The 24,586-nt window shown below is 35.1% G+C and overlaps 1 protein-coding gene across 2 annotated transcripts in view; it reads right to left on the bottom strand.

Annotated features, from left to right (window-relative positions):
* Window positions 1-1,363: 1,363 nt before the first annotated feature.
* Window positions 1,364-24,586, bottom strand: part of LOC125074683 — a 40,443-nt gene continuing 17,220 nt past the window's right edge. For both annotated transcript variants that reach the window (XM_047686067.1, XM_047686068.1), the window contains exons 3-10: window positions 17,197-17,279; window positions 16,691-16,819; window positions 7,617-8,178; window positions 6,253-6,380; window positions 5,112-5,411; window positions 3,831-3,974; window positions 2,861-3,001; window positions 1,364-2,101 (exon numbers count right to left, since the gene is read on the bottom strand). In XM_047686067.1, coding sequence (XP_047542023.1) covers window positions 1,929-2,101; window positions 2,861-3,001; window positions 3,831-3,974; window positions 5,112-5,411; window positions 6,253-6,380; window positions 7,617-8,178; window positions 16,691-16,819; window positions 17,197-17,279 — 1,660 coding nt within the window. In that variant the 3' untranslated portion in view covers window positions 1,364-1,928. The remainder of the gene's footprint in view (window positions 2,102-2,860; window positions 3,002-3,830; window positions 3,975-5,111; window positions 5,412-6,252; window positions 6,381-7,616; window positions 8,179-16,690; window positions 16,820-17,196; window positions 17,280-24,586) is intronic.

Below are 24,586 nucleotides of genomic sequence, written 5' to 3'. Positions count from 1 at the left end.
AATTCAAGTCTACGTTCAGATATGTCTTAGGTGGGCCCCAAAGTAGTGTTAGCCCAGGGCTCCCTAAATCTACGGTCCTAAGTATGCCATTGAAAAAATCTATATTTTCGAAAGGATAAAAAAAAGATAGGCATAACTAACAATACTTTATTCAAATAATAATATAATATAACGATTATAACTAAATAATTATTATTAGAGGCCATTATATACACACAATATTAAATTAATCATAAAAAAACGCAATGTCATAATTATATTTAAACGTATTCTTGAAAATAAAATAATGGAAATTAAATGTCAAAATGCAATTTTTTAATTAACAATATTATTTATATTAATTGCAAAATGGTAACATTATATATTCATTTAAATTGTGTAATACGTATGTAAGGTTAAAAAATATAATACATCACCTTATTTAAATAAAGTTATACATACACAATATATTTTTTCAATATGAATTATGTAATTAAAAAAAAAATACTTTTAGTTTTGAAATATGGACCAAAGAATAAAACTGTAGTGCAGATATTTGTTAAAAAAAAAAAATCTAAAATAATTTGAAATTGGAAACAAAATCGATCAATTCAAATTTTCTGAAAGAAATTCTTTAAAAGTTTGGATTATTTATTTATCTTGATAGACTGTCTAAAAAAATACAACGAACAACAATTTACTGAATTATCCGTATACTCCGACACTAGTAAAGTACGTTTGGCAAGTGTCAACTGTCACGCGTAGCTGTCACGCAAACCAAGAAAAAAAAACGTTTTAGTTCTTTTGTAGTGCGACAATTTATCTAGATATACAAATAATTTTAGTTTAAAAGTTACGTATTCTTAATTAGAAAAATACTTCGAAGTATATTTGTTTATTTATTATCATAATCTTGATTGTTTCTTTTCCGAACTTCTGTCGATTTTTTCTCAAATAAAAGGAATTAAAAAGAAACAAATCCTTTTTTTAATTATTTAGTTGGCCGACTGACCACTTCGTAGTTGATCTCCATCGTCCATAGATATTGGCACATTAATTAAATATTATCCAAAACGCTACAACTTTGGGAACTAAGATGTTATGTCTCTCGTACCTGTAATTACACTGACTCACTCAACTTTCAAACCGGAACTCAAAAATACTGAGTATTGCTGTTTAGCGGTAGAATATGAACATGTTGCTGTAAAAACTCGAACTGCGATAAATCTTAAGATTTTTCAGTAAAACCTGAGATTTACCGATTATGAATGGTAAATCTCCATAAAACTTTGGGATTCGAACTTTTACCATCATTCACTTGGTAAATCTTAGGATTTACAAGTTAGGTTAGGTTGGAATGGTAAAAGTTCGAAAAAGTCGCTCCTTATAATAAATACATTCACCTACTCATGTCGGTAAATCTTAGGATTTACTGGAAAATCTTAAGATTTACCTTAGTTCGAGCTTTTACAGTAACATATACATTAAATTAGTGTCTGTAAGGCTTCAAATCGTATGTATTGTTTTATGATAGCCAGTATAAATAACTAAAAATGTGTTATACGTCATTGAATATAATAATTAAACAATTTACAGGATACACGTAACAAAATGGCGTATCATCATATTTCAGCTGTCAAAATTTCATGAGTAAATTCACAGATAATAAAACCACATGGAATATGTCTATAAAATATTTAAAAAAAAATTTAATATCGATGTATATAAAAATTAAAAACAAATTTTGAATATGTTTTTGTATATGTAAATAACTCAATTCGGCTTATGAGTGCTCACTGATACCAATATTTGAGTTTAGTTTTCGTCGAGATATTTAGAAAAACTTTACTAGCGTTTTTTGTCATAAATTGTGTACACATAAAAAATACATATGAGTTAAAAATTTAACAAAATATACATTTCGACTTTTATTGTAACATAATTTTTTATCACTGGCAATAAATTTTATTCGAATCGCATCTGTCTTTGTTTAGTCTGTGTTTACTGAGAGCTGCTTCGATCAAGGTCATTAATTCTTTATAGAGCAGACACTCTCTACTCGAAGGCTTGCAGATCTCTCTGTGGTCGACAGAGACGCCGTATAGAGCTCCTATACCAGGATCTGAAATAATAAATAACAATGTTTATTTAGAGAGAGCCGAGATGGCCCAGTGGTTAGAACGCGTGCATCTTAATCGATGATTTCGGGTTAAAACCCAGGCAGGCACCACTGAATTTTAATGTGCTTAATTTGTGTTTATAATTCATCTCAAGCTCGGCGGTGAAGGAAAACATCGTGAGGAAACCTGCATGTGTTTAATTTCAACGAAATTCTGCCACATCTGTATTCATCAACCCGCATTGGAGCAGCGTGGTGGAATATGTTCCAAACCTTCTCCTTAAAGGGAGTGGAGGCCTTAGCCTAGTGGGAAATATACAGTCTGCGAATGTAATGTAAAAAAATGTTTATTTAGATGTACACTGAGGTTAGAGTCAACACTTTTAACACTTGTATATTGAATTAAAAAAAAATGACTTTGACAGTGAGTCCGGGGCGGCCAAATTAGGGTGAGAAATAAAACTGCGTTTCTTATATTAAAAAAAAAGTATAATTATAGTTTTTTTTTTTTTTAAATTATGTATCGAAATTTTAAATATAGTTTTGATATGGCGTTTTTACAGTTCCCCAGGCCGGAGGTGAGGTTGAACCCTTACAATTATATTACTCTAATCTACTGCAATAAGTGTTTAGTCTCGTATATTTAGTTTGCTCACGTATTCATTACTGGATATCAGACATATACTGATAAACATCCTTCTGGCGAGCTCTCATTATTACTTTTTGAGCGAGATAGCATCATGTCAGAGGGAGACCACATACCTGCCGAGTCTACACTGACTATTCTTAGGTAGAGGACAGACATGAGAGTGCGACACGTCTCGACGAGGCTGCGGACGGCCGGCTGTGCGGACGACGCAGCTTGCAGCCAGCGCTCCTGCAGACTGAGGACTAATCTACAATCTGGAAAAGTGTTTCATTGTGTTTATTCATAAACACTAGCATTCTTGCCGCCATTCCACGCGGTCAGAATTTATACAGTAAATATTTTTAATTCATATTTGTATATATTTGAGCACTTAATGTTATCTATTCTTATGTTATTTGTCTTAAATAAATTTTATTATTTTCATAAAAGAATTAACAGCCTTATTATGCAGGTTCACGATGTTTTGATTCACCTTTATTTATAAATACAAATTTATTACGTGTTAATCCAGTGATACCTGTATTCAAACCGACAATCGTCGCCAAACTATTGGACACTATAAGTGTAATCTTATATTTCATAATACGCTAAACTTACCCCACTTTTAGTCTCCTACTTTGACGCCGACTTTGATAATGACTTGCTTGAAGATCAGGTCGTTTTTAACTCTTAAAAAACTTGTCGCAGTTTTAGGCTGTTAGGTCTAGTTCTTTGCAAGCCGGTGAGAGATATTTAATAAGCAATAAGGTAATATCATCATATAGTAAGGACAAGTGGGCCACCAGATGTTAAATGGTCACCACTGCCCATAGACATTGGTGCTGTAAGAAATTGTAGCCATTCCCTACATAAACAATTACCCACCAAATTTGGAAACTAATATGCTACATCCCTTTTGTCTGTAGTTATAAAAACTCACCCTTAGACATAACACAACGATACTTTTTGGCTTTGGAATGTGTCGAGTGGGTGTGTACCTACCCAGGTGGGTTTATTTAGTAGATCGATTTTGTTTTTTTCATTTTATCCACTTTCAAAATGGACGAGTATCAGCGTCAAGACAAATACAAGATAACAAATTACCTTTACAAATTTCCATGAGCTCAATGCTCCTGGCCGTGATGGGTGTTTTGATATCAGCGAGCGGCGACCCGCGGTGCGGGACGGAGTAGAACATGAAGCCAGCGCTGTTGGTCCAGAGGCTTGCCTTCCTGATTAACTGGTCTTCTGGAAATAAACATCCATTTGCTATTGATTTAAGACAAAAGACCTCGAGGACCTCATTAGTTTACAAGTATGTATGGGGTCACGGGTGCACTTCGTATTCCATTACTGTCATACTTTAATGTGGCGGCAATCTATACGACGGTAGTTCAAAGACTTCACGAGCAGGACCAATTAAATGGCTTTAGGTGCACACATCTAACTTCCACTCGGGGCTGTTGCTGAGAATATTTCGACAGAAATACCTAATAACTTTCTATAAGCCCGACTTGGGGTTTGAACACAGAACTTCGGAATCCGAGTTCTGGATTTGGAAGTAAAATTTGAAATGGATATATGTAGTTAATCGGAAGCATGCTGTATTATAAATAAAGATCAATCAAGAATTGTTTTTTTTTAGCATTAGCAGCCCGTAAATGTCCCACTGCTGGGATAAAGGCCTCCTCTCCTTTGAGGAGAAGGTTTGGAGCATATTCCACCACGCTGCTCCAATGCGGGTTGGCGGAATACACATGTGGCAGAATTTCGTTGAAATTAGACACATGCAGGTTTCCTCACGATGTTTTCCTTCACCGCCTAGCACGAGATGAATTATAAATACAAATTAAGCACATGAAATTTCAGTGGTGCTTGCCTGGGTTTGAACCCGAAATCATCGGTTAAGATGCACGCGTTCTAACCACTGGGCCATCTCGACTCATTCAAGAATTGTTAGTAGTGCACAATATAATAATAAATAAATGAATCTAAGGTTTGTTTATCTTTATTCCTACTTTGATTGGAATAGGGTATGAGCCATAAAGTTTCGTATACTCAATTCCAACCATAACAGGAAAAAAGCAAAATAAACAAAATTTGACAGCAAATTGACGCGATATCATTGGTCGAGAGCTTGATTAGTCTATGATATTCACTATGGATATGCGAAAAAAAGGGTGTTTTGACTTTCTACGAAACTGTGAAATTAAAGTGGAAATAAGTATTTAAGTGCAATAGTGTTGTATTATAAATAAAGATTTATTAATCATAAACTCTTAGTAGTGCACAATATAGCTGAGTTATTAGCGAATCGCATGAAGTTAGTAAATCTAAGGTTTGTTTATCTTTATTCCTACTTCCATTGGAATAGGCTGTACTTACTGTTATTCTCAGTAGCTTCGTTATCTTCAGCATTACTGTCTTCTAATACATTATTAACTTTATTACTATTATTTACTGCGTTATTATTTAATACATCACTATTTAAAGCATTATCGATATCGATATCGTCCCTAGCGTTATCACAGTCCTTATCACAGTCTTCGTGTCCGTCTGTATTGTCTGCGTCGATGCAATGATTAATCCGATTGTCGTTTTTACACTCCGTCGTGTATTGTTCGTTTTTAACATATTTCGTCGTTATTCGATCGGCGTTTGTTAGTTTCAGGTGCGCGTCGTAAGCTTAAATGGAAAAAAGATTACTTTAAATATTTTGAGTTAAAGTTAAACATATTAATTACCATTGTAAGTTTTACTTGGTCGTAGGGCTTTGTGCAAGCCCGTCTGTGTAGGTACCACCCAATCATCAGATATTCTACCGCCAAATAACAATAAGTACACTGTATTGTTGTGTTCCGGTTAGAAGGGTGAGTGAGCCAGTGTAATCACAGATACAAGGGACATAACATCTTAGTTCTCAAGGTTGGTGGTGATGTAAGGAATGGTTAATATTTCTTACAACCCCTTTGTCTATGGGCGGTGGTGGCCACTTACCATCAGCTGGCCCATATGCTCGTCCGTCAACCAATGCCATAAAAAAAAGTTTGTTTGTCACGTTTTCACGCTTTGACACAATCGAAGATCATGAAATTTTGTGGTATACGAAAGGAAACAGCAGTATCTTATGCATAGCATTGGGATTAGCTTGATGGAAAATCTCGAATCCTGATCTGAAAATTTTAAGTGCCGAGATGGCCCAGTGGCTAGAACGCGTGCATCTTAACCGATGATTTTGGGTTCCAATCCAGGCAGGCACCACTGAATTTTCATGTGTTTATAATTCATCTCGTGCTCGGCGGTGAAGGAAAACATCGTGAGGAAACCTGCATGTGTCTAATTTCAACGAAATTCTGCCACATGTGGCGGAATACCGCCAACCCGCATTGGAGCAGCGTGGTGGAATATGCTCCAAACCTTCTCCTCAAAGGGAGAGGAGGCCGTTATCCCAGCAGTGGGACATTTACGGGCTGCTAATGCTAATATTAGTTGATCTGTCCTGATCTTGATCTTTTGTCCAACTCACCTTCACAGTAAATTTGTTTGATGAATAAACCGCCCTTAGAATGACCGACCCAAACAATCGGACGTTCTCCCACCCCGAGGTCCAGCAGCTGTGAGATCATCTGGTCAGCTCGATCGTGGAGTCGCAGTCTTAAACAGAATTCAAAGATGATTAGATGTCATTAAAATTGGAATGTATTTCATCGAAGTCTGATTTCGTATACGATTCGATAATTTAAAATATTTGAGTTTGACCCAACTTGGAACCTAAACTACTTAAATGCATTGTTGACCTTGCCAGAACAAGAGCTTGTTGTAAGATTTAAAATCACCTAAAATTACAATAAATATTACTTAAAATTAGAATTAAATTAAATTAGGACAAGCAAATAGAAAATGAGCCAACTAGTAAAGGCGGTCATCTAATGGATGCCTTCGCTCATAAACATTTGCACATCAGTCATCCATTTTTAGTGGAAGGGCTTTGTGCAAGCCCGTCTGGGTAGGTACCACCCTCTCATCAGATATTCTACCGCCTAATAACAGTATTCTGTATTGTTGTGTTCCGGTTAGAAGGGTGAGTGAGCCAGTGTAATCACAGGCACAAGGGACGTAACATCTTAGTTCCCAAGGTTGGTGGCGCATAGGTGATGTAAGGAATGGTTAATATTTCTTGCAGCGCCATTGTCTATGGACGGTGGTGACCACTTACCATCAGGTGACCCACACACACACTTTGTAATAACTTTAACTCTAACTTAATTTATATTAATTAAAAATTTGTTTATTCTTTACTTGTGTATATAACACACGATGGTATGGAGTCCCTCTGACATATGTATCATGCTCACCAGAGACACCCAACCATAAATATACTGTGGTAAAGAATAAATAAATAAAAAAAAGAACTATTGTCCATACCTACCTACTGCTAAACTTGGAAACTAGAAAGTTATGTACCTTGTCTTTCAAATTATACTAACATGGAGTGAGTAACACTTCAAACCGGATCAAAACAAAACAAAAAATAGGAACTACCTATCCAGACGAGCTTGGATGGCCCAGTGGTTAGAACGTGTGCATCTTAACCGATGATTTCGGGTGCAAACCCAGGCAAGCGCCACTGAATTTTCACGTGCTTAATTTGTGTTTATAATTCATCTCGTACTCGGTGGTAAAGGAAACCTGCTTGTGTCTAATTTAAATGAAATTCTGCCACATGTGTATTCCCACCAACCCGCTTTGGAGCATCGTGGTGGAATATGCTCCAAAACCTTCTCCTCGAAAAGGGAGAGGAGGCCTTAGCCTAGCAGTGGAAAATTTACAGGCTGCTAATGTAATGTAACGAGCTTGTAACAGGCGTTACCATCGTAAAATGATTCTCACCTTTTAATCTCCCTGATCCAAAGCGGTCGCCATAGATACGGATCGCTGGTGTAATTGATTGATATCACTCTCGCACCGGGATGATCCACTCTGATCCAGTCTCTGGGCCAGCACGGGGAGTAGCACTCGTCACAGACGCACCCGCAGCCACGACACACGTCACCGATACACTTGCAGCTGGCTTTCATTTCCCTAGCGTCATTTTCGAACATGTCCTTAACGAACTGCGCTTGGGTTTCGTAATTTCCAATATTGACCTGTTCCAATAGTTTGTTATTGTAGAACGTGTCCGCTGCGAAATAATTATCCTGAGGTAGGACTTGATTACTTTTCTTATACGCGTTCGTGTTCATTTTTTCAGACGCCATTTTGTTCTCTGTTTGCTCGTTTGTTCCGTCATTGTTTGTAGATTTTTGTGTGTTGTCGTTTTCGTAACAATTCGTCGGTTCGGCGGGACATTTGCACGTCGGTCTGGAGTGCGGTCTTCTTAATGGCATTTTCGTCGGCAGCTTATCGTACTTGGACATCCATTCCCCCTGTCTCCAAGTGTTCCCTAATGATCCTGTAAGGCAATTAAAAAAATTATAACGTGAACTCAATAACGGATAATGATTATTATCTAGACTAGCTTCTGCACGCGACTTCCTCCACGTATATATTATACTTAAGCCCATAGGTGATCCATAGACACACTTCAAAATCACACTTCTGTAGTAAATTCCAAATAAAGATAAATACACTGCCTACCCAGAATGGCATATTGCCTGGATAGGTAGTGTATTTGTCTTTATATAGTATATTTCAATAACGAAATCTACACAACGTTTTGATATTATATCCTATGTATTATTCTGATGTATAAGCTATATCATTCAGGGCCGGACCGTAAGTTTAGGGGGCCCTGGGCTAACACTACTTAGGTGCCCACCCAAGATATATCTGAACGTAGACTTGAATTAAATTAATTGAATGGGTTTGATTAATTGCAGGACTCGCAGCGCTGCAAACCAAACGATCTGTTTAATTTAATAAAGTTATAAAATATTTCGCATTATCGTCTATTTTTGACGTTGACGTTGACTTAGCTGGAGTCCTCTTGAATCCACGGGGCTGAAGCCCAAAAAGCCTTATGGTAGATCCGGCCCTGATATTATTGTAAAGTGTCATTAAAATCCGTTCAATAGTTTTTACATGAGAGTAACAAACATCCATACATACAAACCCTAGCACTTATAATAATAGTAGGATAAAGTGTTACAATAGTAAGTAACTAAAACAAACGACCTAACTTTATTATCTTGGTGTGAGTGCTACGTTTGACACTCATAAAAACATCATCCTACTGTACTAGTGTGCGTTTAGTTATTATACCCTGTTCATGTTAGCTTGATCTTTTTGACAGACGGGCTAGTGATGGGAAACAGAAAATATAACATATATAACAGTCGACGGTACGATGGAATGCGTAATTCAAATTAGAATTCAATTTTTTTTAACTTATTTTTTCTAAAAAGGACCCCCGATCGTGACAATGATTTAACAATGATCTTTAATAAGGATTTTTGTAATCGATATTTGTAGCAGTTACTGCCTGTTATTCGCGTCCCTACCGTCCGACCGAAGTAACATTGTACAAGCGTCTATAATTTTCAGCGATTCTATTTAAATTTTACTTTCAAGCAATAATATATAACATAAAAAGTCTTAAAATTTTCGGATAACGCATGAATCTTTAGGAACTTTTGTATTATATGTATTTTTTGAAATATTTTTAAAATCATTAAATTAAGAAAATAATATGTTCGTCATTGCAAAGTTATGTCGATCAGAAAAAATTACATCTGTCAAAATTATCAAGCTATGTACAGGGTATAGTAGCCAACATTTTTCTCTGACAGTCTATATGGACGTATAAATAATTTAAGGGTTTTATATATTTGAAACCTCTTTTTAATACAGTATTAATAAATTAGCAGAATCCACTAAGTAGGGCGTTGTTCTATCATGTCTGAGTAGGTACCTCTCATCAGATATTCTACCGCCAAACAGCAGTACCCGGTGTTGTTGTGTTCCGGTTTGAAGGGTGAGACAGTGTAACTACAGGCACAATGGATATAACATCTTAGTTCAGAACTTTGTGGCACATTCGCGGTGGGAGGAATGGTTAATTCTTACAGCGCCATCTTCTATGGTGATCGGTTACCATCAGGTGATGTCACATTGTAACGGAAGTCTTGATGTATTTAAAGTATGAGATAGTTTTAGTCAGAGCAATGTTAACTAAAATTAGGCTGCTTTTTTTTAAAATACAAAGACACTTCGATTGCTGAATAATAATGACGAAACAGATAATAGAGTTTAGAGTAAGTATTCTTTGATTTTTTTCGCACAGATACATAAAGTAAATTGTTTATGATTATAGCATATTATATCAAAACCCGGCTTCGCTCGTGTAAAATAAGTAAAACTAAATAAATACGACTTATTATATAACATATAACTTTGATATAAATGTTATGATTACCGAATATTTTTTATTTCGGTTCACATAATGTTCAAAAAGTAAGTATTCGGAATTTATATCCTTTTGTCAAACATGGCCGCCCGTTGAACTGTCATGTCATTGAATTTCATGGATTTAATGTCGAAATATCTCGATTATACGAATTTTGCGGATATATGTTGTCGATTAAAAAATCATTATTTTTTTTTAATTAGACTTGCACGAAATTATTAATATAGAATAAGTTATAATTGATAAAAAGAGTAACTACTGAGTTTCTCGTCGGTTCTTCTCGATGGAATATGTATTCTGAACCGGTTTACCATGACCGGTAAACCGATTAACAATAGATTCTTGTAAAACGATAATTTAAAAGTATAATCTTAGCTGAATAAAGAATTTTAACCTGAACATTGTTGTTTTTGGATAACTACTAAACGTAGGTATTAGGGGTTCTTGCGAATATCACAAAATATTGAAAAACAATACCCACATATGTCCGTCGGCTTGTACGCGATAAACTCAAAAACTAGCGAGCGAAGTCGCAGTCGTCATCTAGTTATTAATAAAATAAATTCGATATGGTATCAAAATAAAAATATACTTTATTCAAGTAGGCTTTTACAAGCACTTTTGAATCATCATTTAACAAACTATTTAAAGTAAAGCTACCACCGGTTCGGAATGTAGATTTTACCGAGAACAACCGGCAAGAAACTCAGTAGTTACTCTTTTTCAACATCTAAGCATACAGTCGTGTTAGTTAAATACAATTATATATGTATGTTATGTCTCCTGTCTGGAAGTCAACAAGCATTAACTCCACGCTTTTTTATCATCTATATAATCTTGTATCGAATAATATGCCTTCTTTACGAATGTATTTTTTATAAATGACTGGAATCTATGAAACGGCAAAGTTATAAATGTCTGTCGGTAAGTAAATCCAATTTTATAAATAAAAGTACAGTACATTGTCTATGAATGATTGCTCTAAATATAAAGTCGTATGCGCAATAAATACGTCCCACACACTTTATAAAAACGAGCTGATACTAAACTAAAGCACATTATTATGAGGCACAAATGTGTACGCACACAGAAGAGAACTTTTATTATATGATGGTAAGCGCTCACCATCGCCCATAGACAATGAGAAAAAGATATTATTCCTTACATCGGTATTGCGCAACCTCGGAAACTGAGACGTTACGTCCCTTCAAGTATCACTGGCTTAATCAACCTTCAAATCGGAACACAACAATACTGAGTGCTGTTTGACGGTATATCTGATGAGTGGGTGGTACCTACCCGGACTTGCACAAAGCCACCAAGTACACTCTCTCTCAGAATCCAATACGTTTGGAAACAGTTTCGGACCAATGGCTATACGTGCTGTCCGAGGTATGTTAGTATAAACTCTACCTTAGTTACTAAGACGTTCTGGACACAAAGAACCAAGGACACATATATTATCTAAGTATTTGAACGCAGAATGTTTTTTTTTAAATACTAAGAATGTCCCTTTATATAGAGAGACTCGATTCTGCGACTTTTTAACCGATGATTACGGGTTCAAATCACCAATAAATTTTCATATACTTAGTATGTGTTTATAATTAATCTCGAGTTCGGCGAAAAGAAGCGTCACGAGGAAACCTGCGTGTGTGTTATTTCATCGAAATTCTGCTCCATGTGAATCCAACTCGCATTGGAGCATCGCGGTGAAATATTCCCATAACCTTCTTCTCAAAGGGAGATAAGACTACAGCCCAGCAGTGGGAAATTTACAGGCTGTTACTATTACTGTACGTAAAAAAAACTGGTGCCAATGTGACGATTTCCACACAGTTAACGTGACATAAACATATTATTGCAACCCTTTAATTGACTTAGAATTCAGTGCATTCGGCCGTGACATTGGCTACGTGACATTGGAGTTATTTCTGAGCACACTTAAGGCTTCTCGATTACGTCCAAGAGTATTCTCATTACACGTGTTACGTTACTCGGGGTCCGTTTCAATGGCAGGAGGTGTTGTGATAAACTAACTTTAGATTTTCATATTCTGTACGATTGGCTAATAACTCTGCTCCCCTTTTTTAGGATTGGTCGTGGATAAGTGTCAGGTATAAAAAGCCTATAATTAGTATCGTTGGTTGGAGTTAAGTCATGCTTCATAACAAATTTCATCAAATTGAGTGAATAGTTTGGCCCAAATAGCGACAGACAGACAGACAGAGTTACTTTCGAATTTATAACATAATTATGGATAACAATTTCGGCGATATTCACGATGATCTTCAAATCCTCTCATGTCAGTGACTAAAATTGTTTATCATTTACTTTCTATGCCATGAGAATATCGTAAGATTCAATTATAATATTGTATTTTTTAATCTGGCAACATGAACGTTGACAGATACTCGTCATGGCGGGAAAATTGATTCTCGGATATATAGGGTTAATGGTAATTCGACGTATTCCCGTAAGGAGGTAATAGGGGTGACTCTATGCGATAATTTTAATCCCTATATGCAAAATGCAAAAGTGAACCATTTTTGAGTTATCACGTTTTTGGTAGAATACACATGTGGCAAAATTTCGTTGAAATTAGACACATGCAGGTTACCTCACGATGTTTTCCTTCACCGCCGAGTATGAGATGAATTATAAACACCGATTAAGCACATGAAAATACAGTGTTTCTTGCCTGGGTTTGAACCCGAAATCATCGGTTAAGATGCACGCGTTCTAAACACTGGGCCATCTCGGCTCCGGAACTCTACAATACTAAATTTGACTTCTTGGCGTTATATGTGATGAGTGCTCTACCTACCACCAAGAAATACAATAAAGTTAAGCATATTTTTATTTACTTGGTGGTAGGGCTTTGCGAATGCCCGTCTGCCCGTGTACCACCCACTCATCAGATATTCTACCGCCAAACAGCAGTACTCAGTATTGTTGTGTTCCGGTTTGAAGGGTGAGTGAGACGTGTAACTACAGGCACAAGGGACATAACATCTTAGTGCCCAAGGTTGGTGGCGTATTGGTGATGTAAGGAATGGTTAATATTTCTTACAGCGCCATTGTCTATGGGCAGTGGTGACCACTTACCATCAGGTGGCCTATTTGCCCGTCCGCCTACGGATAAAATAAAAATAAAAAATGTCGTGCGTTTGCTTTCATGGAATCTCTCGCGTAATTAACGTTAATTCGTCTATTTTGATTCCAATTACGGCATTCAATGAGTTCATCAACATCCTTCTATTGTTGAGAAAGACTCGCCAGATCTAAACTCGACCTTAAGGCTTTCATTTTAAGAATATTTTTGCAATGATAACGCATTGTAATTGTGGAAATGTATAAACTGGTAATGATAAATTTATATCCATGTGTGTTCGTGTGTCTGGTCGCACTAATCTACTAAATTAAAGGGGGGGGATTTGCATTTAAATAAAAAAGACTGATTCATGACAATGTTATAAGTTTATAATTTAAAAATATTTAGTTTAATTATAAATTACGTTACGGTTATCTTAATGAAATGTACGCTGGAGAGATTCCGGGTTACAATTTAAAAATGGCGATCCTTTAATATACATGAACAGATTTTGGACAAACTGACCAAATACCATCCAGACCATAATCTAGAGTCCTACGAAATATTTATTAGTCTTCGTGAACAACACTACGCAACAGATTTGGAGTCAATGAATGAGTCTTCGTTGAGTTCAGTGCAAAGTTTTCGACATCAATTTTAAATTCGTAAATTTGGAATGTGACTGCATTTCATTGGCACAATAAAATTTTATTTTTATTCACGTGTTATAGACAGCACGTCGTGGAGAAAACGTAATAACATAAAATATATACTCTATTCCAACCATAACAGGAAAAAAGCGAAACGAACAACAGGATTCACGAAAAAATTGCGTTTTGATCGTCGACGAAACTGTTATCGGAATTTCGGAAGTAAAATTAAAGTGGAAATAAGTAGTTAAGTGTAATAGTGTTTTACTATAAATAAAGATATATTAATCATTAACTCCAAGCAGAACTTAATATAGCTGAGTTATTAGTGAATCGCGTGAAATATGTAAAACTAAAGTTTGTTTAATTTTTTTCCTACTTCCATTGGAATAGGCTATAGGCATGTGTATGTTTAAATGAGTTAATTTTATGATGGTATTTGACGGTTTTAGGCATGATTTAGTTAAAAACAATCTTATTGCCGGATATGGTGCGCATGCGCGGTGTATATCGATAAAGTTATATGACAATAGTTTGGAATTAGTCATATTAGGACTGATTGTTAAATCATCGAACAACTAGCGAATTATAAATAATAAATTTTCACATTTTCTAGCTTGTTATCAGTGAATTTTAGTAACCAACTTTAATATAAATTCTCGTGGTGTTAAAAGACGTTTTAACATCACGGGAGTTTTTGGCGCCAAATATAAACGAGTGACTGAAACAACAAACTACAATGAAATAAAATCAAAACAAAACCCGTCATAGGTTTCGAAATGAATAAAAAAAAAACAGTTGAATAAACGTGAAGTTTCGCGGACACACTAGTATAATATTATATAATCTGTGTATTTATTCTGTCATCACAAGTGACAGATCGCAAAAGCGCGGGAAAATGAGATTTATATTGGCGCGCGATGAAGACAAATCAAATCAAAGTATACTTTATTCAAATAAGGCTCATAAAGGCAATTTTGAATTGACATATGTTGAACTAAATATAAATCTATCTCATTCGAAAAATTGATTCTACCGAGAAGAACCGGCACGAAACTCAGAAGCTATCCTTTTCCGCCATTTTGATTACAGAGTACGTCAGTAAAGACCAATTCATTTTTTATTTATCTGACCACCAAAGAGCGTTACTAAATAGACGAATCTAACAAATGAAAATGCAATATTTTGTAACTTGAATGAAGTATCGATTTTTATTTACTTTATAAAATAAACCTTGCCCAAGAACAATTGGATCTTAAACGAACAATGAGCTCCAAGCTGGGCAAGCGCCATTTGTAACTATTCAAGCAGGTTATTGCAATGTTATTCTGTGTTGTCATTTTTAACTTTGCCGTTTCATAGATTCAAGTCATTTGTATAAAATACATCGGTAAAGAAGGCATATTATTCGATACAAGATTATATAGATGAAAAAAAAGGATGGAGTTAATGCTTGTTGACTTCCAGGCAGGAGACATAATATACATATATAATTGTGTTTAACTAACATGACTGTATTTTTAGACGTTGAAAAAGAGTAACTACTGAGTTTCTTGTCGGTTCTTCTCGGTAGAATCTACATTCGAAACGGTGGTAGCTTCAAAATTGCTTGTAAAAGCCTACTTGTAAAAAGTATATTTTGATTTCGATTTTGATTTTGACAGGAAAATAGAATTGACGACACATACCGACATGATACTCAAATCAAATCAAAGTACACTTATTCAAGTAGTATTTTAGAACAAGCAGTTGTGTACAGTCATTTTATAGAATTGTATTATAAATGAAGCTACTACCGGTTCGGAATGCAAAGAAAAAGAGCCGGCAAGCAACTGAACAGCTAATACTCTCTTTCAAGATTTGAAAGTTCATTAAAATTATTTCTATATCCTGCCTAAAAGTCTACGGATATTTTATCGTATAATCATATAATCTTGTATTAAATGCCTTATATATTAAGTTTTAAGCAAAGTTAAAATATCTAGAGTCGGAAATTTGGCATTATTAATTCATCCTTACTTAGTAGTTACAACTTATTAAATATTAAATTTAAAAAGTAGTTGATTGTAATATTCTCTAAATATATATTAATTTCATGACACAACTAACACTAATTTAATTTGGAATATGTTTCAAAACTATTAAATATAGAGTAAAGAATTAGTACATAAGGGTTGAAATTGGCACCGATAGCCGAGAAGATATGTGGAAGGCGGCTAGCACGGTATGGGCATGGTAGCATGTTATGCGGAGGAATGAGGAACATATTGTGAGGAAGGTCTTGAGCATGAACGTGGATGGATGGCGAGGAAGGGGACGACCAATGAAAAGATGGATTGTGTGAAAGATGATATGGCTGGAAAGAATGTTACTTGAGAGATGACGTCAGATAGGGAAGTATGGAAGAAGACATGCCGCGCCGACCCCCAGTAAATTGGGATAAGGGCAGAAGGTAAGATTTAAAAAGTTTAGAGTTATAGAAAATCAATTTGCATTGTAATAATACCCCAATATATATGTCGAAGCATCAAAAAGTTTATTTACAATTTATTTTATTTTTATTGTACAAGCTGACAACGTCATTATTACGTTAACAAGAAAGAAATCGAAAAATGTCAGTGTTGATGGATGATTAGAAAAGATACGAACAGAAACGACGAGACTTATATTTTTGGAAATAAATAGACGAATTAATACCCAACCCTTCGTTATATATATATATATATATATATATATATGTATGTAGGCAAAGCGAGTGTAATATAATTATTATAGCGGATCACAATTCGTGTGGATCATAGTGTATTTTTCTTACCATAAAGTCCATGGACGAATATAATATCTAGGGTCGGTTCGCCGGGCGTGTGTAAAACCAGACATTCCACTTTCGGCTCAGGGTGTAAATGATCCGAGCTCGCTGGTCGAGTTTTTGGAACCTTCGGCGCTGGAAATAAACTGTTATGTTAAATATAATAACAGCACTAATTTATATAAACAAGCTATATCACTAACATCACAAGTTAAATAGAATCTCTGCATAGTATAAAATAAAGTCGCTTCCCGTCTGTACGCTCAGATTTTTTAAGCTACGCCACGGATTTCAATACGGTTCATCAATGTACAGAGTGATTCAAGAGGAAGGTTTACGCGTATAATACACGCAGAGAAAAGCCGAGAATTTCAACTTTCCTAGCTCAGAAACAAAAGAAGAATTATTCTTCTTATCTTTGTTCTTTAATCCAAAATTTGCATATAGAACCTTATTGTATCCGAGTGAAGTAACGTTAAGGTAGTCTGAAATACTTATAATAAATTATTTACCTTTAATTGGGGGTATGGGTGCCGTTATAATTCTGTGCAGAATAACGGTAGCCGTGCTCCAGAATGAGGAAACACACCAACGTCTGAAAGTAATAAATAAATCAGCTTTAAAAAGCTATAGACTAAAGTCTATGCTCAATTTCTGGTAGAGATTGTTTTAAAGCGCTTAATTTGCATGTTGCGTTGCGTGGTTAGTGTAACTTCAGGCACAAGGGACATAACACCTTAGCTCCCGAGGTTGGAATGGTTAATATTTCTTACAGCGCCAATGTTTATGGGTAGTGTTAACTTAGCATCAGGTAGTTCTTTCGTCTTTCCACCTACCTATATTCATACGAAGAATCAACGGTAGGATATTTACAAATACCTAAGCACCCGTTTAGATAAACAATAATTTCCCCTAGGAATACTAAGTGTACGATGTACGCATGCTAACTTTGCATACAACTATATCATATCGAGTGTCTGTAATAGTATTCGTATAACAAAATCTAACACAATCTTCATATATATGTTATTGTAAAAGCTCGAACTACGATTTTCCAGTAAAACCTAAGATTTACCAATCCTTAATGGTAAATGCCCAAAACGGTTTGAGATTCGAACTTTTGCCACCATTTACTTAGTAAATCTTAGGATTTACACTTAAGGCACGGTGAACGTTGAAAAAATCATGTCATTACGTGTTATAAAATAATATCCGTAATGAAAATAATTTAAATAGGTTAGGTTAGTTATTTAATTACTATCGTTTGATATTTAAGGTTTTGACTAATAGTTAATTGAAATAAGTGATTAAGAATTACTCATTATTTTATTCCTAAAACCAACATCTACCAGCTGGAATTCGAATGGTAAAAGCCAATAGCGTAGCTAGGTGGCCAAGGGCGCCGCTCACCACCTCTTTCCACCTCCTCTTTAACTTATATTGCCCTTCAAAATTAAAGATAGAAAAAATTTAAAAATTGTAAGCAGGGCCGAGGTTTTCTAGCTTCCGGCGAGTTGGCTGTCCCGCTCCTTTCAAAGTTCAGGCTAGAGGGCCCTTTGAGCTCCGAGACCCTGGTGCACTGCACCACCTGACCGTACGATAGCTACGCCACTGGTAAAAGCCCGAAAAAATCGTCCCATTTTCAGAAATACTTACATATACCAACTCATATCGATAAACCCTAAGACTTACTCTTAACCGACCGACCGTAGTTCGAGCTTTTACAGTAACGTATGCATATATGTCTGCAATTAAAAACTATTTTAATAACGCTGAAAATGTAGACTTTTCGCGCGTGTATATAAATACCCACACCTTTATTTTATCTGTGACTTTTATGTTTGACACAATTCGGAAGGAGGTATTAAGTTGACACTCCTAGATATGTTATCTGTGAGATTAAAATTATTTTTAATTTACAATTAATCAAAAAAAATACAACAATATATACTTAGAGAGCGTTTAGAAAATTTTAAACTTGAAGACACTAATAACTTTGAAAGCAAAATATATACCATGTACAATATAGTATATTAAATAATTAAATTATGGTTTAACACACGAACGTTTTTTTTTTTAATTTCTTGTTTTAATAAATTCGAATTTAACGGAGGTGAATTTGCGGGGCGCAGATAATAATAAGATTGACAATATTATAGCCACAACGCCATGAGTACATTTAAAAATGAATATTATTGATTGGTTGGATCCTTTAAACAAAAAATTGACTAACTCAACTGTCACCAGAGACTAAAGAGTTGTATGTAACAGCGGATTAACAAAAAAATGCATGCTGGACAAATATAATTATTACGAGATGAATAATTAAGAGCCGAGATGGCCCAATGTTTAGAACACGTGCATCTTAACCGATGATTTCGGGTTCAAACCCAGGCAGGCACCACTGAATTTTCACGTGCTTGATTTGTGTTTATAATTCATCTCGTGCTCGGCGGTGAAGGAAAACATCGTGAGGAAACCTGCATGTGTCTAATTTCAACGAAATTCTGCCACATGTGTATTCCACCAACCATATGCTCCAAACCTTCTCCTCAAAGGGAGAGGAGGCTTTAGCCCAGCAGTGGCAAATTTACTGGCAACTTATGTAACAATTTTTTCCTTTGTTCGTTTAAAATAAAAAAAATTAAGTTTTATTCGATTCGAAAATGGTGTTGAAGTTATTTTCATCTCCTGTCACGTTGATTGCACTTCGCTGCAAATAGAATAATGAGATCAATTGATTATGATTGCTGCCGTAACGCGCTTAGGATGCTGCCGGTTCTAGCAAATCGGTTTAACGTGCCACAGGTGATATATCGCTCTAAACTTTTCGTTTTTAAAGCTGATCTAACTAGCATTTTAATATGGTATTACTTTTTCTAGGTAGGTTTCACGCGCTCAGCAGATATTCTACCGCTAAACAGTGTTCATTAAAAAATTCTTTATCAAATATATAGACACTAATTCCTTTGTTACTTTTTTTTAATAAGAAATGTGGTATTTCGACACTTGTATTATTTTACAAATACCTTTTACATTTTTAAGTGCTTACAGAATAAAATTTGCTTCGTTTTCTTAGCCTGGATATATATCAGATATATCGGATATATATAAAAAAATCGGATTTTTGATATTTATTATAAAAATCGATTTTTTTCGAACCCTGCTAGACTTTCGTTACAAAGTGACATCACCTGATGGTAAGCGGTCACCATCGCTCACAGACAAAGGCGCTGTAAGAAATATTACCCATTCCTCACACTGCCAATTTGCCAGAAAGTTCTGAACTAAGATGTTATATCCCTTGTGCCTGTAGCACTCACTGAACCTTCAAACCGGAACACAACAAACCACCACTAATTAAACCTAGGAGACCGAGCTTTATGGGAGGGATTTTTACCCACTAAAGCAAGCAAATAAAATCCACGCGTTCCTAACTGCTCTCATTATCAATCTTATCTAAGATTAAATAATAACTTGGTAAGCAATTATAATTACACGTGGGAATCATACAATGTTGTACGTACCGTTATTATCTCATTTAAATAATTATAGATTAAATGGCGATGTTTAGTTAAGTCACAGATTACTTAATGACTAGCGATGTCTCGTGGTTTTGACCGTGTTGAACTAATATTATATAATACTAGTTGTCGTCCGCGGTTTGCTCGTGATTCAGTTAAAAAATAACCTATGTCGTTCCTTGATGTTCAAACTTGCTTTGTACCGAATTTCATCAAATTCGGTTTATTGATTTAACCGTGAAATACAGACAGACAGAGTTACTTTAATAATTAGTAAAGATTAGTTTAGATATAAACGGACAATCTTCTAAGCGTGACGTTTTAAAGGCTATCAAATTATCAACCCACGGACTATAATTCAAAAAGAGCTTTAAGTGTTCTTAGCAACTTAATATATATCCGAATTCAACTGGGATTTTAAACTTCTGACTTGTTGTTTAAGAAGACGAAATCTACCATCGGTTCAGAATTTGATTCCACCGAGAAGAACCGAGAGCCGAGATGGCCCAGTGGCTAGAACGCGTGCATCTTAACCGATGATTTCGGGTTCAAACCCAGGCAGGCACCACTGAAATTTCATGTGCTTAATTTGTGTTTATAATTCATCTCGTGCTCGGCGGTGAAGGAAAACATCGTGAGGAAACCTGCATGTGTCTAATTTCAACGAAATTCTGCCACATGTGTATTCCGCCAACCCGCATTGGAGCAGCGTGGTGGAATATGCTCCAAACCTTCTCCTCAAAAGGAGAGGAGGCCTTTATCCCAGCAGTGAAGACAAGACAAGAAATTCCAAGGTATTATCATACTAACAGCATGAACGTCATAGTTTGGATGAATTATGGGCAAAACCGCGTGCAGAAACTAGTGATCAATACAATTCTGTACATTATATGATTTATTTATTATTTATTTCACAGCAATAGAAACTAAATTTGACATTTGGATTAACAAACGTTGCCGTTAAAGTGCAACAGACTTTATCGCTAAAGCAGCGATCTCTTCCAGGCAACCTTTGGGCAGTACGTAAGTACAATTATAAAATACTGTAAGTATTCACAATACACGACACACAAAACTATAAATACGGATAAATACTTAATATATGTTAATATAATATATACGTAAATATTATTCATAAAATATATACATTATAATAACCTGACCAATCAAAAACGACAACAACGATTACTTGTGATATGGCAATGAATACTATTTTAACAAGAGATTTTCGCTGCGTAATGTATGTATATTTATATCATTAATCGAAATCTATCCACAATTATAGATCCTTAAAAAATAATGAGTTTTAATCGACAACATATATCCGCAAAATTCGTATAATCGAGATATTTCGACATTAAATCCATGAATTATGAAATTCAATGACATGACAGTTCAACGGGCGGCCATGTTTGACGTTTACGGATGCGTTCAGAAAGTGTATTCCAAATAAGGATTTCGTGTACGATAAATTCAATAGAAACTTATCAATAACAAATTATTAATAAATGAATCATTAATAAACCGTATTATTAGTTTTTTCATCTAGTTTATAATATAATCTTATGCAGAGGATAGATTTATTGAATTTACAAGAATATCTTCACTTCTAGGATTTATACAGTTGGTTCTTTTTACTCGTACATCGAATACGAACCGGTGGTAGTTTTACTTAAAATATTTTGTTAAATGACGATTCAAAGGTGCTTGTAAAAGCCTACTTGAATAAAGTGTATTTTGATTTGATTTGATTTGATTTCTGATCCGAAATATTGTACTCCTTTGTAAAACAGCCGAGATGGCCCAGTGGTTAGAACGCGTGCATCTTAACCGATGATTTCGGGTTCAAACCCAGGCAGGCACCACTAAATTTTCATGTGCTTAATTTGTGTTTATAATTCATCTCGTGCTCGGCGGTGAAGGAAAACATCGTGAGGAAACCTGCATGTGTCTAATTTCAACGAGATTCTGCCACATGTGTATTCCGCCAACCCGCATTGGAGCAGCGTGGTGGAATATGCTCCAAACCTTCTCCTCAAAGGGAGAGGAGGCCTTTAGCCCAGCAGTGGGAAAATTTACAGGCTGCTAATGCTAATGCTAATGCTTGTAAAACAGGACATCAGCGATCTGAAAATAAAATTGTATTGACCTATTATCCGCCTGAGGCTTCGCTCGTTTTAGGGGTTAGTCATGGTGCTAGGCATCAAAAGTAGCCTATGTTCCTCTTTGGAGTTCAAACTTTTTCAGACTAAATTTTATTAAATTCTTTGTAAGTACCACCCACTCATCGGATATTCTGCCGCCAAACAGTAGTACTCATTATTTTTGTATTCCGTTTCGAAGGATGAGTGACCCAGTAACTAAGTATTTAAGGTTACTTTTTTATGCCTAAAACCTAACGATCAACCTCCAAAACGCTAGCGAAACCATAGGCGACCACTAGTCAACTTCCCGCGAAAAGAGACGGCAGGAAACTGCATAGTTGCTCTTTTATAAAACCAGATTTACTATAAGGTATAGTATTTACAATTACTGTTCTTGAACAGACCTGTTGGAGTTTAAATCCAAATCAAATCAAACCAATTTTATTCAAGTAAACTTCACAATGAAGCGTTTTTGAATCGTCGATATTAAAATACCACCGCCGTTTCGGCAAGCAGACTCCAGTTATAAGAAACGGCAAGAAACTCGCTTAGTTGCTCTTTTAACAGATTTACAATGCTGTTTTTTCCAATAATTAGTTTCCTGTGATGGAACCCGAGCATATATCCAGGCGTTTTTTTCTAAAAAGAATTATTTTAATGAATAATAAGATTTATTTATTAATTTAGTCTTAATAAACTTTGGTAAATGGTAAATTGGTTACATTTCCCGGTATCTTATTATATATGCGTATACCATTGCCCAAAAACGTTCTCTGTACCGTATGCAAACGGAACGTAGGGGTTACAAGTTTATTCTTATTTCTTGTATTAAAAGTATGTATCAGCTTTTATGGAATACTTCTGTATAGCCAAGCATCTATATCCAAAAAGTATTATTTAAATGAGTTTTAATATTAATTCATTAATTGAGTCTTAATAAATTTGTTTAATGGTTGATTATTAAAATTTCATGGTATCTTATTATATATGCGTATACCATTGCCCAAAATCGTCTGAGCGAAGCGAAAAAAAAATATAATTTCGTTTTTATTTCTTGTATATTTAATGAACATTTTTGTATATCTTTCCGTATGAACAGTATTTTCATAAATATATTATGAAGCAGCCATTAGCGTATTCCTATAAATGTTTCACGACATGGATATATTGTTAACGAGCACAAGTGTAAATTACTTTTTTTTTTAATCCTAGAAACGATTGCACTTTATAATAATAAACAACATTAATTACTTAAAAATTAATAAAAAAAACCAACTAAACGGCAATTTTTCTATGACTCAGCAATAGTTTATAAGAAACTTCGCGCCAAAAAGTAAACTCAAACCTCAGTGACGGGCGATCGCGCGTTCTTTTTTTTTTTAAATATAATTACGCTCCAATGTATTGATCCATTAGTCCGTAAAAACATAATAGATAAATAATTAAATTAAATTCTTACTTATTGTTAAATGGTTAAAACACGTTTTAGTTACAATTGAAATAATATCGTTTTATTAAAATATTTATTAATAACAATAAATGTATCTTAATAATATTATAAACGTGAAAGTATGCGTTTGAATGTGTCTTAAAAATCACGCTCGGCTGACCGCACGAAATCTTATTAAATATTTTTAAAATAACCGTGACGTGACGGTTGGTAAATTTGTAATAAGTTATAAGAATTTAATGAATAAAAATAAAACAGCTTGGTTAATAAAATATAGTTTCTTTTTTAAATGACGTAGGTAGGCGGACAGGCAAATAGTCCACCTGATGATAAGTGCTCAACACCGCCCATAGACATTAGCGCTGTAAAAAAAAACATTCACACATCGCCAGTGCACCATTAACCTTTTGAGCTGAGTTGTTATGTTCCTTGTACCTGTAGTTACACAAACTCGCTCTCCCTTCAAACCGGAACACCACAATACTTAGGATTGCTGTTTGGTGCAGGCAGGATACTACTTAATATAAAAATGTCGCTTCCTTGTGCCTTTGCCTTTAATATAGATGAATAAGACCCTTTACAGCAGCAGCAATGAATATTTTCGAAGATATTACAGATTTCAAATGCAGGAACATAGCGTTTTGTATTGTCTAATGACAAAAAAGCTGTAAACGTTGTATAGCATTGGGAAGCCGGGGCGGGTCGCTATTATTATATAAGTATAATTTTATGTTTAACTAACATAACATTGTATTTTAATTGTTTGAAAAGAATAACTACTGAG

The sequence above is a fragment of the Vanessa atalanta genome, chromosome 28, assembly GCF_905147765.1.
Source record: "Vanessa atalanta chromosome 28, ilVanAtal1.2, whole genome shotgun sequence".
Classification (NCBI taxonomy): domain Eukaryota; kingdom Metazoa; phylum Arthropoda; class Insecta; order Lepidoptera; family Nymphalidae; genus Vanessa; species Vanessa atalanta.
Note: the sequence above shows the minus strand (reverse complement) of the source record. Positions and strands in the feature narration are given on the sequence as shown.